Here is a 13,167-nt window from a genome sequence, read left to right as displayed (position 1 = left end):
CCAGGAGATGCTTGCTTAGCTAAGCACTGGCACAGGCAGATCACTGCTGCGACCAGTTATTGGCCAAGCAGGCATCTCCAAACATTTACTGTTTGAGACAGGATCAGCAGGTACAGACTAGTAGAAAGCAAGTAAGCCCTTACTCTACTGGACAACTCCTTTAACATGGTATTTCGGGCTTCCCTCCATAAGGTTCTCTACACTTAATGCCTTGTGCACACGGCCGCATCCATATTTAGGACTTTTCTCCATAAGGTTCTCTACCCTTAACGGCTGTACCCATATTTCGGACTGCAAAAAATGGATCTGCAAAATATGTGTACATTCTGTATTCTTCTCACTCCCATCTGTAGAAATTAGAGATGAGCGAATTGCATATTTTGAAATTCATTTGCGGTTCGTTTTGTGGTATTTAGTGAATTGCGTTATGGATTCCGTTACCACGAACCATAACGCAATTCCATGACAGAATGCCTCATTATTCATTCCGTCATAATAGAAGTCTATGGCCTGCATAACAGATCCGTCCCGTTTCCGTTATGCAGGGGAGTACTCAAACGAATTTCAAAATATGAAATTCGCTCATCTCTAGTAGAAAGGGCTATCTCATCTGCAAATATGGACAAGAATTGGACCTGTAATGAGATTTGTAGAAATGGATGTGTGCATGGCCCATAGAAATGAAAGGGTCGGTGTGCTGTCAGGGATTACAAAAAATGGATAGCAAACTGAAGAAAAGTACAGTCTTGTGCTTGAGCCCTGCTCCTGTTTATGACCATATTTCAGGCAGAAAACAAATGTGGCGTGTTCAGTTGGACTCTATGGGGGATTTTTATCATTCCCCTCATGCAAGTTTCCTGGCATGAAAAAAGTTACAAACCCCATGTTTGCAATTTTTCAATGCCATTTTCTGGCGTAAAAGAAGATTGAACTCTACGGTAACTCTAGGAAGCACCTAATTTATGCCGAGGCCATCATCTTGTTATAAATTAGGCGCATCCCCCTGCAGTGCTGGGGATATCATAGACTGGTGTGAAATGCCGGTCTGTGATAAATTCCCCCCCTAAATCTATGCTGGCTTTCTCCCCTAGAAGCATTGCTCTGGCAGAGTCCTGTGCATGAGATCCTGCGATTGGTTTCCTAGATTTTGCTATAACTGTCCAATAATCTAGAATATTGAATAATCTAGCCCCTACCAGGTCCTTGCTAAACACAGTGGTGGGTAAGAAGAAATGTGAAAGAGATATAACTGTCTCTAGTACATTTGTTGGTTCCTGGGGTATAGAACGCCCTGCAGTAGCTGTGTCAGCACAATCTGTAGAATAACTCACCCATTGGCTTTGAGACGGGCAAGCTGCCAAGGTAAAGCACATCATATTTCTGAATGGACTCTCGCACTGTATCCAGAATATCAACTAGAACAACAGAGCTTGGAAATTGTTATCCATTACATGAACCGCAATACAGAATAAAAAACAGAGCACGACTACAATGGCGCATTACACCGCTATAGTCATTCAACAAATGATTCGTTATTTCACATTTGTGATTTAGATATGCTTCATAGATATTTTATTTTGTCCAGTAAAAGTGTGAAATACAGTATATAGTACAATTATTAAATTATTAATTACTAAATGTAGTACCCACTATGCATTTGTAAAGCAGCCTATTACATTTTTTTATGCTTCCAAAACAGTAAAATGTGCCAACATTGTGTTACAAAATGTGCAGCTAAACCAATGCTCCCTGATTCATTTTGGGCTACTTTCAAGTTCCAGTGAAACATCTCGTGGATAGTGGAACACATCATGGGGAGATCGCACCTCCTGCCAAAATTACATTTTATCCTATATATTCTCCGGAGTTTTATCTTTGAGTCACCTCCTGACTAAGCTAGAGGGTAAACCTGTGTGTGGAGGTGCCACGCCATAGCCATCTAACACTCCACCATGTCTAAGGGTATGAGGCTGCATATTTTGGGTATATAATATACTTATTATAGGTAGTGTTGAACGCGAATATTCTAATTGTCAATATTTATCGCAAATATCGGCACTTCAAGAATTCGTGAAGATGTAGAATATAGTGCTATATATTCGTAATCGCGAATATTCTAGATTTTTTTTTCATCAGTAACCTCCCTTCTTGCTTAGGCTGCAATGTCTTTGTCAGAGCTTAGCAACATCCCTAGCAACCAATAGGAAAGTTGACTACCCCTTACTATATAAGAACCTCCCCAGCAGCCATTTTCTGTAGTTTTTTGCAGTTCTGAGAGAGACAGCAGTGTCATTGCTGTGCTCTGTGCTTTCATCTGGATCCTATTCCTTATGCAATTGCATTAGATAGTTAGTTAGCTCATATACAGTGGGATGCGAAAGTTTGGGCAACCTTGTTAATCGTCATGATTTTCCAGTATAAATCGTTGGTTGTTACGATAAAAAATGTCAGTTAAATATATCATACAGGAGTCACACACACTGATATTTGAGAAGTGAAATGAAGTTTATTGGATTTACAGAAAGAGTGCTATAATTGTTTAAACAAAATTAGGCAGGTGCATAAATTTGGGCACTGTTGTCATTTTATGGATTCCAAAACCTTTAGAACTAATTATTGGAACTCAAATTGGCTTGGTAAGCTCAGTGACCCCTGACCTACATACACAGGTGAATCCAATTATGAGAAAGAGTATTTAAGGGGGTCAATTGTAAGTTTCCCTCCTCTTTTAATTTTCTCTGAAGAGTAGCAACATGGGGGTCTCAAAACAACTCTCAAATGACCTGAAGACCAAGATTGTTCACCATCATGGTTTAGGGGAAGGATACAGAAAGCTGTCTCAAAGATTTCAGCTGTCTGTTTCCACAGTTAGGAACATATTGAGGAAATGGAAGACCACAGGCTCAGTTCAAGTTAAGGCTCGAAGTGGCAGACCAAGAAAAATCTTGGATAGACAGAAGCGACGAATGGTGAGAACAGTCAGAGTCAACCCACAGACCAACACCAAAGACCTACAACATCATCTTGCTGCAGATGGAGTCACTGTGCATCGTTCAACCATTCGGCGCACTTTACACAAGGAGATGCTGTATGCGAGAGTGATGCAGAGGAAACCTTTTCTCCACCCACAGCACAAAAAGTGCCGCTTGAGGTGGGCTAAAGCACATTTGGACAAGCCAGCTTCATTTTGGAATAAGGTGCTGTGGACTGATGAAACTAAAATGGAGTTATTTGGCCATAACAAGGGGCGTTATGCATGGAGGAAAAAGAACACAGCATTCCAAGAAAAACACCTGCTACCTACAGTAAAATATGGTGGTGGTTCCATCATGCTGTGGGGCTGTGTGGCCAGTGCAGGGACTGGGAATCTTGTCAAAGTTGAGGGACGCATGGATTCCACTCAGTATCAGCAGATTCTGGAGACCAATGTCCAGGAATCAGTGACAAAGCTGAAGCTACGCCGGGGCTGGATCTTTCAACAAGAGAACAACCCTAAACACTGCTCAAAATCCACTAAGGCATTTATGCAGAGGAACAAGTACAACGTTCTGGAATGGCCATCTCAGTCCCCAGACCTGAATATAATTGAAAATATGTGGTGTGACTTAGAGAGCTGTCCATGCTCGGAAGCCATCAAACCTGAATGAACTAAAGATGTTTTGTAAAGAGGAATGGTCCAAAATACCTTCAACCAGAATCCAGACTCTCATTGGAACCTACAGGGAGCGTTTAGAGGCTGTAATTTCTGCAAAAGGAGGATCTACTAAATATTGATTTCATTTCTTTTTTGTGGTGCCCAAATTTATGCACCTGCCTAATTTTGTTTAAACGATTATAGCACACTTTCTATAAATCCAATAAACTTCATTTCACTTCTCAAATATCACTGTTTGTGTCTCCTATATGATATATTTAACTGATATTTTTTATCGTAACAACCAACGATTTATACAGGAAAATCATGACGAAACTTTCGCATCCCACTGTATATAATACAGATAGTGGGAGATAGTCAGTGCAGGTTAGATAGTGATATAGTGCAGGGTGTTAGGTAGTGTGATATGAATTACAGTTTCTCTGCTGTCCATACATACATGATACAGACATAGTGCTGTGATGTCACAACAATACTTAGTGCACCAATCAGTAATATCTACTCAAACCTGATAAAATGTGAAGTTGCATGTATTGCGCCAAAAATATGCGCATCATTAGTGCCGATTTGCGCAATCGAGAAAATAATGACTGAGGATCACGAATTTTTGAATTCACTAATTTATTGCGTATATTATGCAAAAAATTCACAAAATATCGCAAAAACGAATATTGCCTATGCCGCTCATCACTAATTATATGCTATGACATCTTTTCCACTGTTTATATAGGATTTATGATTATGATTTTGTCTCATTCCCCTTGACAGTTACATCATATATATATATATGTATAATATGGGACCAGATATGTTTTATAAGTGATATTATCTGGCTTCTTACACTTATCTTTTTATAAGCTGTGTCTGATTATGCTATATAGGTATATGGGGGTGTCTGTGACTGGTCAGGTGTCTTTCTGTTTGTGGAGGCTAATTCCACCTTGCCATCATGCTGCTATCTCCTGAAGATTTTATTCTGATCTTGGGTGTATTTTGTGAATATTTAATAAAGCTATGAATTTTATATGATTCTTGGACTTTTTGCCTTACTTGTTTTTTTGGGGGATGTTATTCATATTTTGGAAGGGTCAGTATGATTACATACAGTGCCTTGCAAAAGTATTGACCCCCCCTTGACTTTTTTCGTATTTTGGTGCCTCACAACCTGGAATTAACATGGATTGTTTGAGGATTTGCATCATTTAATTTACAGAACATGTCCACAACTTTGAAGATGTTGGGTTTTTTTTGTTTGTTTTTTATTGTGAAGCAAACAACAAATAGGACAAAATAACAGAAAAAGTCAATGTGCATAACTATTCACCCCCCTACAGTCAATACTTTATAGAGTCACCTTTTGCGGCAATCACAGCTCCAAGTCGCTTTGGATAAGTCTCTATGAGCTTGCCACATCTTACCACTGGGATTTTTGCCCATTCCTGCTTGCAAATTGCTCCAGCTCCTTCAAGTTGGATGGTTTGCGCTTGTGAACAGCAATCTTCAAGTCTGGCCACAGATTTTCTATTTGATTGAGATCTGGGCTTTGACTAGGCCATTCCAACACATTTACATGTTTCCCCTTAAACCACTCAAGTGTTGCTTTAGCAGTGTGTTTGGGGGTCATTGTCCTGCTGGAAGGTGAACCTCTGTCCTAGCCTCAAATCACGCACGAGTGGTACAGGTTCTGCTCAAGAATATCCCGGTATTTAGCACCATCCATCTTTCCCTCAACTCTGACCAGTTTCCCCGTCCCAGCTGCTGAAAAACATCCCCACAGCATGATGCTGCCACCACCGTGTCTCACTGTGGGGATGGTGTTCTTTGGGTGATGTGATGTGTTGGGTTTGAGCCAGACATAGCGTTTTCTTTGGCCGAAAAGTTCAATTTTAGTCTCATCAGACCAGAGCACCTTCCTCTGTACAGTATGGGAGTCTCCCACATGCCTTTTTCGCAAACTCGCAACGTGCCTTTTTGTTTTTTTGCTGAAAGTAATGGCTTTCTTCTGACCACTCTGCCATAAAGTCCAACTCTATGGAGCGTACGGATTATTGTCGTCATATGTACAGATACTCCAGTCTCTGCTGTGGAACTCTACAGCTCATCTATGGTTACCTTAGGTCTCTGTGCTGCCTCTCTGATTAATGCCCTCCTTGCCCGGTCCGTGAGTTTTGGTGGGCGGCCGTCTCTTAACAGGTTTGCTGTTGTGCCATGTTCTTTCTATTTGGTTATGATAGATTTGATGGTACTCCTGGGGATCATCAAAGATTTGGATATTTTTTTATAACCTAATCCTGACTTGTACTTCTGAACAACATTGTCCCTTACTTGTTTGGAGAGTTCCTTGGTCTTCATGGCCGTGTTTGGTTAGTGATGCCTCTTGCTTAGGTGTTGCAGCCTCTGGGGCCTTTCAAAAAAGGTGTGTATATGTAATAACAGATCATGTGACACTTAGATTGCACAGAGGTGGACATCATTTCACTAATTATGTGACTTCTGAAGGTAATTGGTTGCACCAGAGCTTTTTATGGGTTTCCTAACAAAGGGGGTGAATAAATACGCACATGCCAATTTTTTGTTTTCTATTTCTGAACAATAGTTTTATTTATATATTTTTCTCATTTCACTTCACCAACTTAGACTATTGTGTTCTGATCCATCACATAAAATTCAGATTAACGAAACATTAAACTTAAGGCTGTAATGTAACAAAATACGAAAAAAGTCAGGGGGGGTTAATACTTTTGCAAGGCACTGTAGGGGTCGTTGTCGGAAATATTTATTGTGAGCCTGAAATGACCTGAAAACACTGCAGAATGCCTGTTTGAAAAATGTGGAATGGCGTCCAAAAATAGAAACCCTTGAAAAAGCCAGAAGACAAAACCAGTTTTATGTAGAAGTTTTTAAAATGATATGATGTTTCAACACATTTTATCTCGTAAGTATACCACTAAAGTAAGATAACTTGATTATTTGTGGTTTTCCGTATCTTTTTATTTCCTCTTATCCGACATTTCTCATACAGAGAAATGCAAATTTTCGCTGTCAGTATTTTAGTTGGAAATAATGACTGTATTCCACCTTAAGAGGATCTGTCACCATGAAAAGTACTGCAATCTGCAGGCAGCATGTTATAAAGCAGGAGGAGCTGAGCAGATTGATTCAGTGAAACTTGTAATTTATTCATTTAAACCTCTGCTCTTTCTGTGCTTAGGAGTCATGTGGGTGGGCCTACACACTTATTGACAGCTGTCTCTGTATGCCCAGTCCTATCACTGAGTAGGACCGCTCACATGACTCCTAAGCATAGAAAGAGCAGAGGTTTAAATTAATAAATTACAGTGAATCAACCTGCTCAGCTCCTCCTGCTCTATAACATGCTGCTTGCAGATTGCACTGAATTTCATGGTGACAGGTTCCTTGAAAGGAGTTGTCTCATCACAGACAATGGGGGCATATCGCTAGGATATGGCCCTATTGTCTTATAGGTGCGGGACCCACTGCCGGGACCTGCACCTATATTGACAACGGAGCCCCGAAAGTGTTGGAGGGTGCACTGTGCATGCTCAGCTGCCCTCCGTTCATTTTCTATGGGGTTCCATTTGGCCCATAGAAGTGAATGAGAGTGGTGGCTGGTCATGTGCAGTGCGCTCTTATTCACTTCTATGGGGAGATTGCTTGGTGGTGGCCTGACCGGAGTCCTCCAGCCACCAGCTTGCAGGGGCTCCGTTCCCGATATAGGTGCGGGTCCCTAGCAATATGCCTCCATTGTCTGTGATGAGACAACCCCTTTAAGCACTGGTTCTGGAAGTGCTGGTAATTTGTCATTAGTATGCAGCATTTCTCCCATTAGTCTGAACTAGAGGGAGAAGGTCTGCTGGTGTCATTTGTGTGCTGCACGAAGTTCCACGCATACTGGGACTATAGTGAGTGTATATACTGTATGCTCCCTGCACACCCAATAAGCCTCTTGTTATCTGATTCTGCAATCACGTCCTTCTTTACTTGCTAACCTACAGATAAAAGCATTATGAAGTAGAAGAAGGACAACACACATTGGAACTGTGTACACAAAAAGGATATTTTAATCAGGACTGTTTTCTTTGTGACGATACATACCTTGTACAGGTAAGTCTTCTGGGGAGATTGTCTCTAAGGTAACGGAGCGGGTCATGGTATTGTTAGCCACTGCTTTTTCTGCCATAATCTGAAAGGACATAAATTAGAAATGATAGTCCATGTTTTAGATTAAAGGGGTTCTCTGGGTATTAAGAAAATGAAAATACTTAAATATTACTTTAGTATAAATATATTCCCAAATACATTTCATTATTTATAACGGCTCATTTTGTCTAGGGAGCAATCATTAGGAGAAATAAAATGATTGCCATCCTATTAGTACACACAAAACCTGTCCTAATCACACAGCAGGACAAGTTACTTTACAACACTGAGGTGAAGAGCTGCCTCGTCCTCCTCTCTGCTCTGCTTGTCAGGGATTATGATCCTGAATACAGATGATAAGATCTTCAGCTGAATCTCTGTGGGAATAGAGTTCATGAGGAGACATGAAGTACAGAGAGGACGGACAGGACAGACTGTGGTGGGGAGCTGTGGTAATGGAGGCTGCATACAAGAGCTGTACTTCATGTCTCCTAATGAACTCCATTCCTACAAAGATTCATCTGAAGATCATATTAAACTGTATTCAAATGAATGTCCCAATTTTGAAGAAAATATTACTTATGTACTTTGGACATAAAATGTCACCAATATCACAACGTATGAAGGCTTCTAAAAAAGGGAACAGGGTGAATAATAAGAGTTACTGTATACCTTGGAGCACATGTCATGGAGGGCACTGGCAATGGCCTTGGCTGGCATATCACAACGGAACACGTGACACTTCAGCATGCAGGTGTCTTTGTCATTAGCCACAAATGCAAAGTCCCTAAAACAAGACACATTTTATCATATAATAATACAAATTCTAATATTATTAGATATTATAAGATATACCAGGAGTACATAAAGTTAATGTAGGAGCTTCCGCTCTGAAACAGGTTGATAAAGTTTGTAAAATACCATGATCTCAGCAACACATACAGCATGGCAGTGAAGTCTATGAGGGGAAATTTATCATAAGGGGAATATTTGAAGTTAGCTTTGTTTGAGTCTGTGTGGAGTACTTTGTACCACATTTATCAAATATCACATGTTGTTTGATACATTTGTCTCAACCTTAAACCTAACAGTTTTGTGCTGGGTGTTGGACCCCCCCCCAATCAGATATTAGTGACCTATCCTAAGGATAGATCATAAGTATAAACAGGCTGCACAACCCCTTTAATTCTTCAGGGAGAAGCCTATTAATCACAAGGAGGAGGCAGAGGAGACAGGCTGATGCTGCATCTCATAGGATACACTGGAGATTCTGTATTGCGAGCTAGAGAAGTTTTATAACTGAAGTACAATAGTTCTATGCCACTGATCTACCACTTGCTGCCCTTAGATATGGCTCAGAGGAGAGTAAGCGCATTGTGAGGAGACTCCTAACCCTCTGTCTCTGAAGAACCAGAAGCATAATGGTAAATGAAGGTTACATTAGGGGAACCACATCAGAGGAGAAAAAGCTCCAGGTATATGTACAAGGTATAAAGGCATACACAAGCACCTCTACTTCATTCTTAATCATCTTTATTGTCTATGCTGCACCATATAGTCAAATTTAAAAAGTACTATAGTGTGTCTTTCAATTTCATGGAGTAAAGGCATGCAAATGAGCTCTTAACAAGCTCTGCCTCTAATGCCACCAGATGTAAGGCAGCTATCCTATAAGCCAATGTTCAGCTCTTTAATTAAGCCTTGAGACATGACTTGGATATTAAATAAGCCAGCACCTCATCTGCAGACAGCTGTTTCGGGGTGATTGCCCCTCATCAGTGCAGAGCAGTGAGTACTCACTTGACTGGGTGAGAGGCCTGTCAGGGTTAGGGGGGTACTATCTCTCCTTAGGGAGAGAGCGCCTAAATCAGCGTGTGGAGACTTATAGGCCATACATGCTCCTCTGAAATTTAAATTTCATGGTATATGAACATCAATACTTCATGAGTACATGACATCGGCTATGTCATATATTTGCACGAAACATACATTTCGACACTTCGTTTTATAAAACTATATAAAGCTTAGTTCATGAATACAGTAAGAGGCTTGGATGCAAATGATACATGTAGAAAGTTGAAAGAGACTTGTAGGGGGAGGGTTCCTAGCAAGGCTCCAGTATCTGTGTCACAGCTCATAGCAGCTGCCCTTGGGTATAACTTGTTTGTTGCTTATGTGGCTCCCACTGATGAGTCATAAGATGAAATAGAATGAACTTTCCATAATTACGGAAACCTTGGCATGAGGGCATTCAGTGTATCTGTAAACACTGGCATCAGTGATAAATGCCTTGCTAGAGTACTGTGTCACATATAGAGCTAAATGATGTTGTCATGGGCATAACTACAGGGTAGCAGGCATAACAGCTGCTGCGGGGCCCCAGTAACTATGGACAATGCTTATTTCTGTGCTGTGACATCACTATACATCACCATGCATACTATCATACTATTGTCATATCATTCTCAGCCTTTACTGTTATGTTGTGACATTATTGTGAATATTATGCCTGTGCTATGACATCACTGTGTATGTCATCCCACAATTGTGACATCACTGTGTTCATTATCTCTGTGATTTAGGAAAACAACCATAATCATAATGGTGCCCCATCTTTAGTTTTGCTAATAGGCCCCATAGGTCCTTGTTATGGCATTGTATGTTGTTATTAGAAAATAATGGATGAGAAAATAAATTTTTCAATTACCTGTGTAATGGGAAACACTGAGTAAACTGATAATAAAAAGAGACTTTTGTAATATTAGGCTATTTTCACACTAGCTCAACACCGGAAAAAAACTCTTCCATTTTGTCCACATTCATTGTCAATGGGGAGAAAACGTAACTGAACAGAACGGAGCGCTCCAAAATGCATTCTGTTCCGTTCTCATACCGGAGAGCAAACCACAGCGTGCTGCGGTTTGTTTTCCGTCCTGAGATGCGGAGCAAGACGGATCTGTCATGACCCACAATCCAAGTCAATGGGGACTGATCCGTTTTCTCTGACACAATAGAAAACGGAACCGTCCCCCATTGACTTTCAATGGAGTTCATGACGGATCCGTCTTAGGTATGTTAATGATAATACAACCGGATCCGTTCATAATGGATGCAGATGGTTGCATTATCAGTAACGGAAGCGTTTTTGCTGAACCCTGCCGGATCAAAAATGCTAGTGTGAAAGTAGCCTTAGACAGTAAACCTGAGTTTATCAATCGGTGCCAGTAGCTGCTGCTAATATATGCTCTGTTAATATTAATTACTACTTAGATAGTTTTGGGCCCCAGGGTATAAGAATAAATCCCTGCTCATTCTGGATTTAGGGGCCCACTGGGTGATGTCACTAAATTGTAAACAGTCTTCCTTGTATAAGCATGCATACAGAGATAGCTGTCAATCAATGAATAGGACCACCCACCGGACCCCTAGTCCCAGAATGAGCACGGATTTAAATGAATAAATTCCAAGTTATACTGAATCTTTTCTTATAGAACTTTAAAATTATCTACTCAGTAAATCCTCCTTTATAACATGATGCTGGTAGATCAACCAGCATGTTCAATGTGACAGGTCCCTTTAAGAAATAGGTGAATTGCAATAAGTAAGAATATAATAATTGGGGTTATTTAGTTTGAAAACGAAAATGGTTTAAGGGTGATCTAATCACTAGGTACAAATATATGAACGTACAGTACAGAGATCTTTCTAATGATATTTACATACTAGGCCTGTGGCCATGACAAGAAGTCAGCTTAGAAGGGGTTCTTTACTGTGAGAGCAGTAGACTATGGCACTCTCATTTGAAATGAATAATAATACAAACTATGTCTACCATATTATTGGGCCATCAATCCAGGGATTTAGTCTAATGATATTTGTAAAGTAATGAATCCATTTTTGGCAACCACTTTTTCCTGATCTGGATCAAGGCAGGGCTTTAACCTGATGGACTTGTATTCATTTGAACCTTATTGTTACTTTTGCTATTATAAGCTTATATAGGGAAAAGCACACAATATATTTACTGCACAATGTGAATAATGTTTGGAAAATGGTGGCTTACCTGTCTCTTCATGATTCAAGGGTGAAGACATAGCAAGATAAAAAGAGATAAATGCATTTTTTTATAAACTTATAATAAACATTCAGATCAACTTGCTTCAAGTCTGGTTGTTGGTCAAAACAATAATTTGCTGAAGGCTATCACGGGTGTTATATAAAAATGTGCTCTTCCTTACTGTTCCTGTTTTGAGATGCAGTATCCCGAGATGTATAGGTTGTTAGACTTTTTATATACAGTAGGACCCGTCAGGTCTTCTGACATGTCTTTTTTAGTAAATAATTGTATTCCTCATGAAATGAACGATGAGGCGTCCTTTTTCAAGGCCCCTTTACACAGGCAGACACAGCAGGCAATTATCGGGAACAAATAGTTTGTTCCCGATAAATGCCTGCTCGTCGGAGGAGGTGAGAGATGAATTTACATGTTGGAATAACTTCCCCTGTATAGGGACAAGAGATGGGTACGATCGCTCATCCCCATAGTAAATCATTGACTCTGTGCAGCCAATCACTGTTTAGACAGTGATGCTTACACCTTATAAACAAGCATCATTGGCACCTTAAAGAGGACCTTTCACCGGTCTGCACATTATCATGTAAATAGCTGGCTGTGTAGGGCATACTGAAGGCATGTTACAGCACTTACTATTTTCCCTATGCACTGCTCCGTTTGCCCGCTATGCCCCCGATTCTGGTTTTCCACCTGGTATGAAAATTCATACCATCAGTACAGGGAGGAGGAGACAGTCCTGTTTCTCATTGGGCTGTGAGCTGCCCAATGGCAGAAGAGAGTGTCCCAGCCAGGGAGAAGGTTAGCTTTTTTTTTCTCTGGCTGTGACGCTCTCCGCTGAGATTGGACAGATGACAGGGAGTTATCCCCTATTCAGTAGATAGAAGATAATTTTATGTAACCGGAATTCCCATTTAAGGCACCTTCCCTTATGTGAAAGTTCCTGAGCAATAGGTTCTAATTCGCTATTTTCCTGCAAAGGTGTGCTGTTGTCTGCCTGTGTACTGATTTCTGCCTGTTTCCTAGACTTGACACTTTGCTGCCTGACTTGGCCTCTGCCTGGTCTCTGTTCTGACCCTGAGCTTCCCACCCTATTTGGCCTGGCCTGTCCTGACTAGAGATGGCCTTGCGGTTCGCCCGGCAGTCGTTTTGCGGCGAACTTTGCGTGTTCGCGATTCGCTGAACATGCGAACATATGGAGAAATTTGTGCCCGCCATATTCTTTTACATTGTGAAGAACTTTGACCCATGACACATCCATCAGGTGGTACAGGACAGC

The 13,167-nt window shown here is 40.7% G+C and overlaps 1 protein-coding gene across 1 annotated transcript in view; it reads right to left on the bottom strand.

Annotated features, from left to right (window-relative positions):
* The window catches only part of APBB3 (amyloid beta precursor protein binding family B member 3), a 51,802-nt gene that overhangs the window by 20,373 nt on the left and 18,262 nt on the right, over positions 1–13,167 (bottom strand). Inside the window, exons 7-10 of the mRNA XM_040442420.1 lie at positions 11,880–11,885; positions 8,489–8,603; positions 7,772–7,859; positions 1,332–1,415 (exon numbers count right to left, since the gene is read on the bottom strand). Coding sequence (XP_040298354.1) covers positions 1,332–1,415; positions 7,772–7,859; positions 8,489–8,603; positions 11,880–11,885 — 293 coding nt within the window. The remainder of the gene's footprint in view (positions 1–1,331; positions 1,416–7,771; positions 7,860–8,488; positions 8,604–11,879; positions 11,886–13,167) is intronic.

Source organism: Bufo bufo, chromosome 1, assembly GCF_905171765.1.
Source record: "Bufo bufo chromosome 1, aBufBuf1.1, whole genome shotgun sequence".
NCBI classification, from domain to species: domain Eukaryota; kingdom Metazoa; phylum Chordata; class Amphibia; order Anura; family Bufonidae; genus Bufo; species Bufo bufo.
Note: the sequence above shows the minus strand (reverse complement) of the source record. Positions and strands in the feature narration are given on the sequence as shown.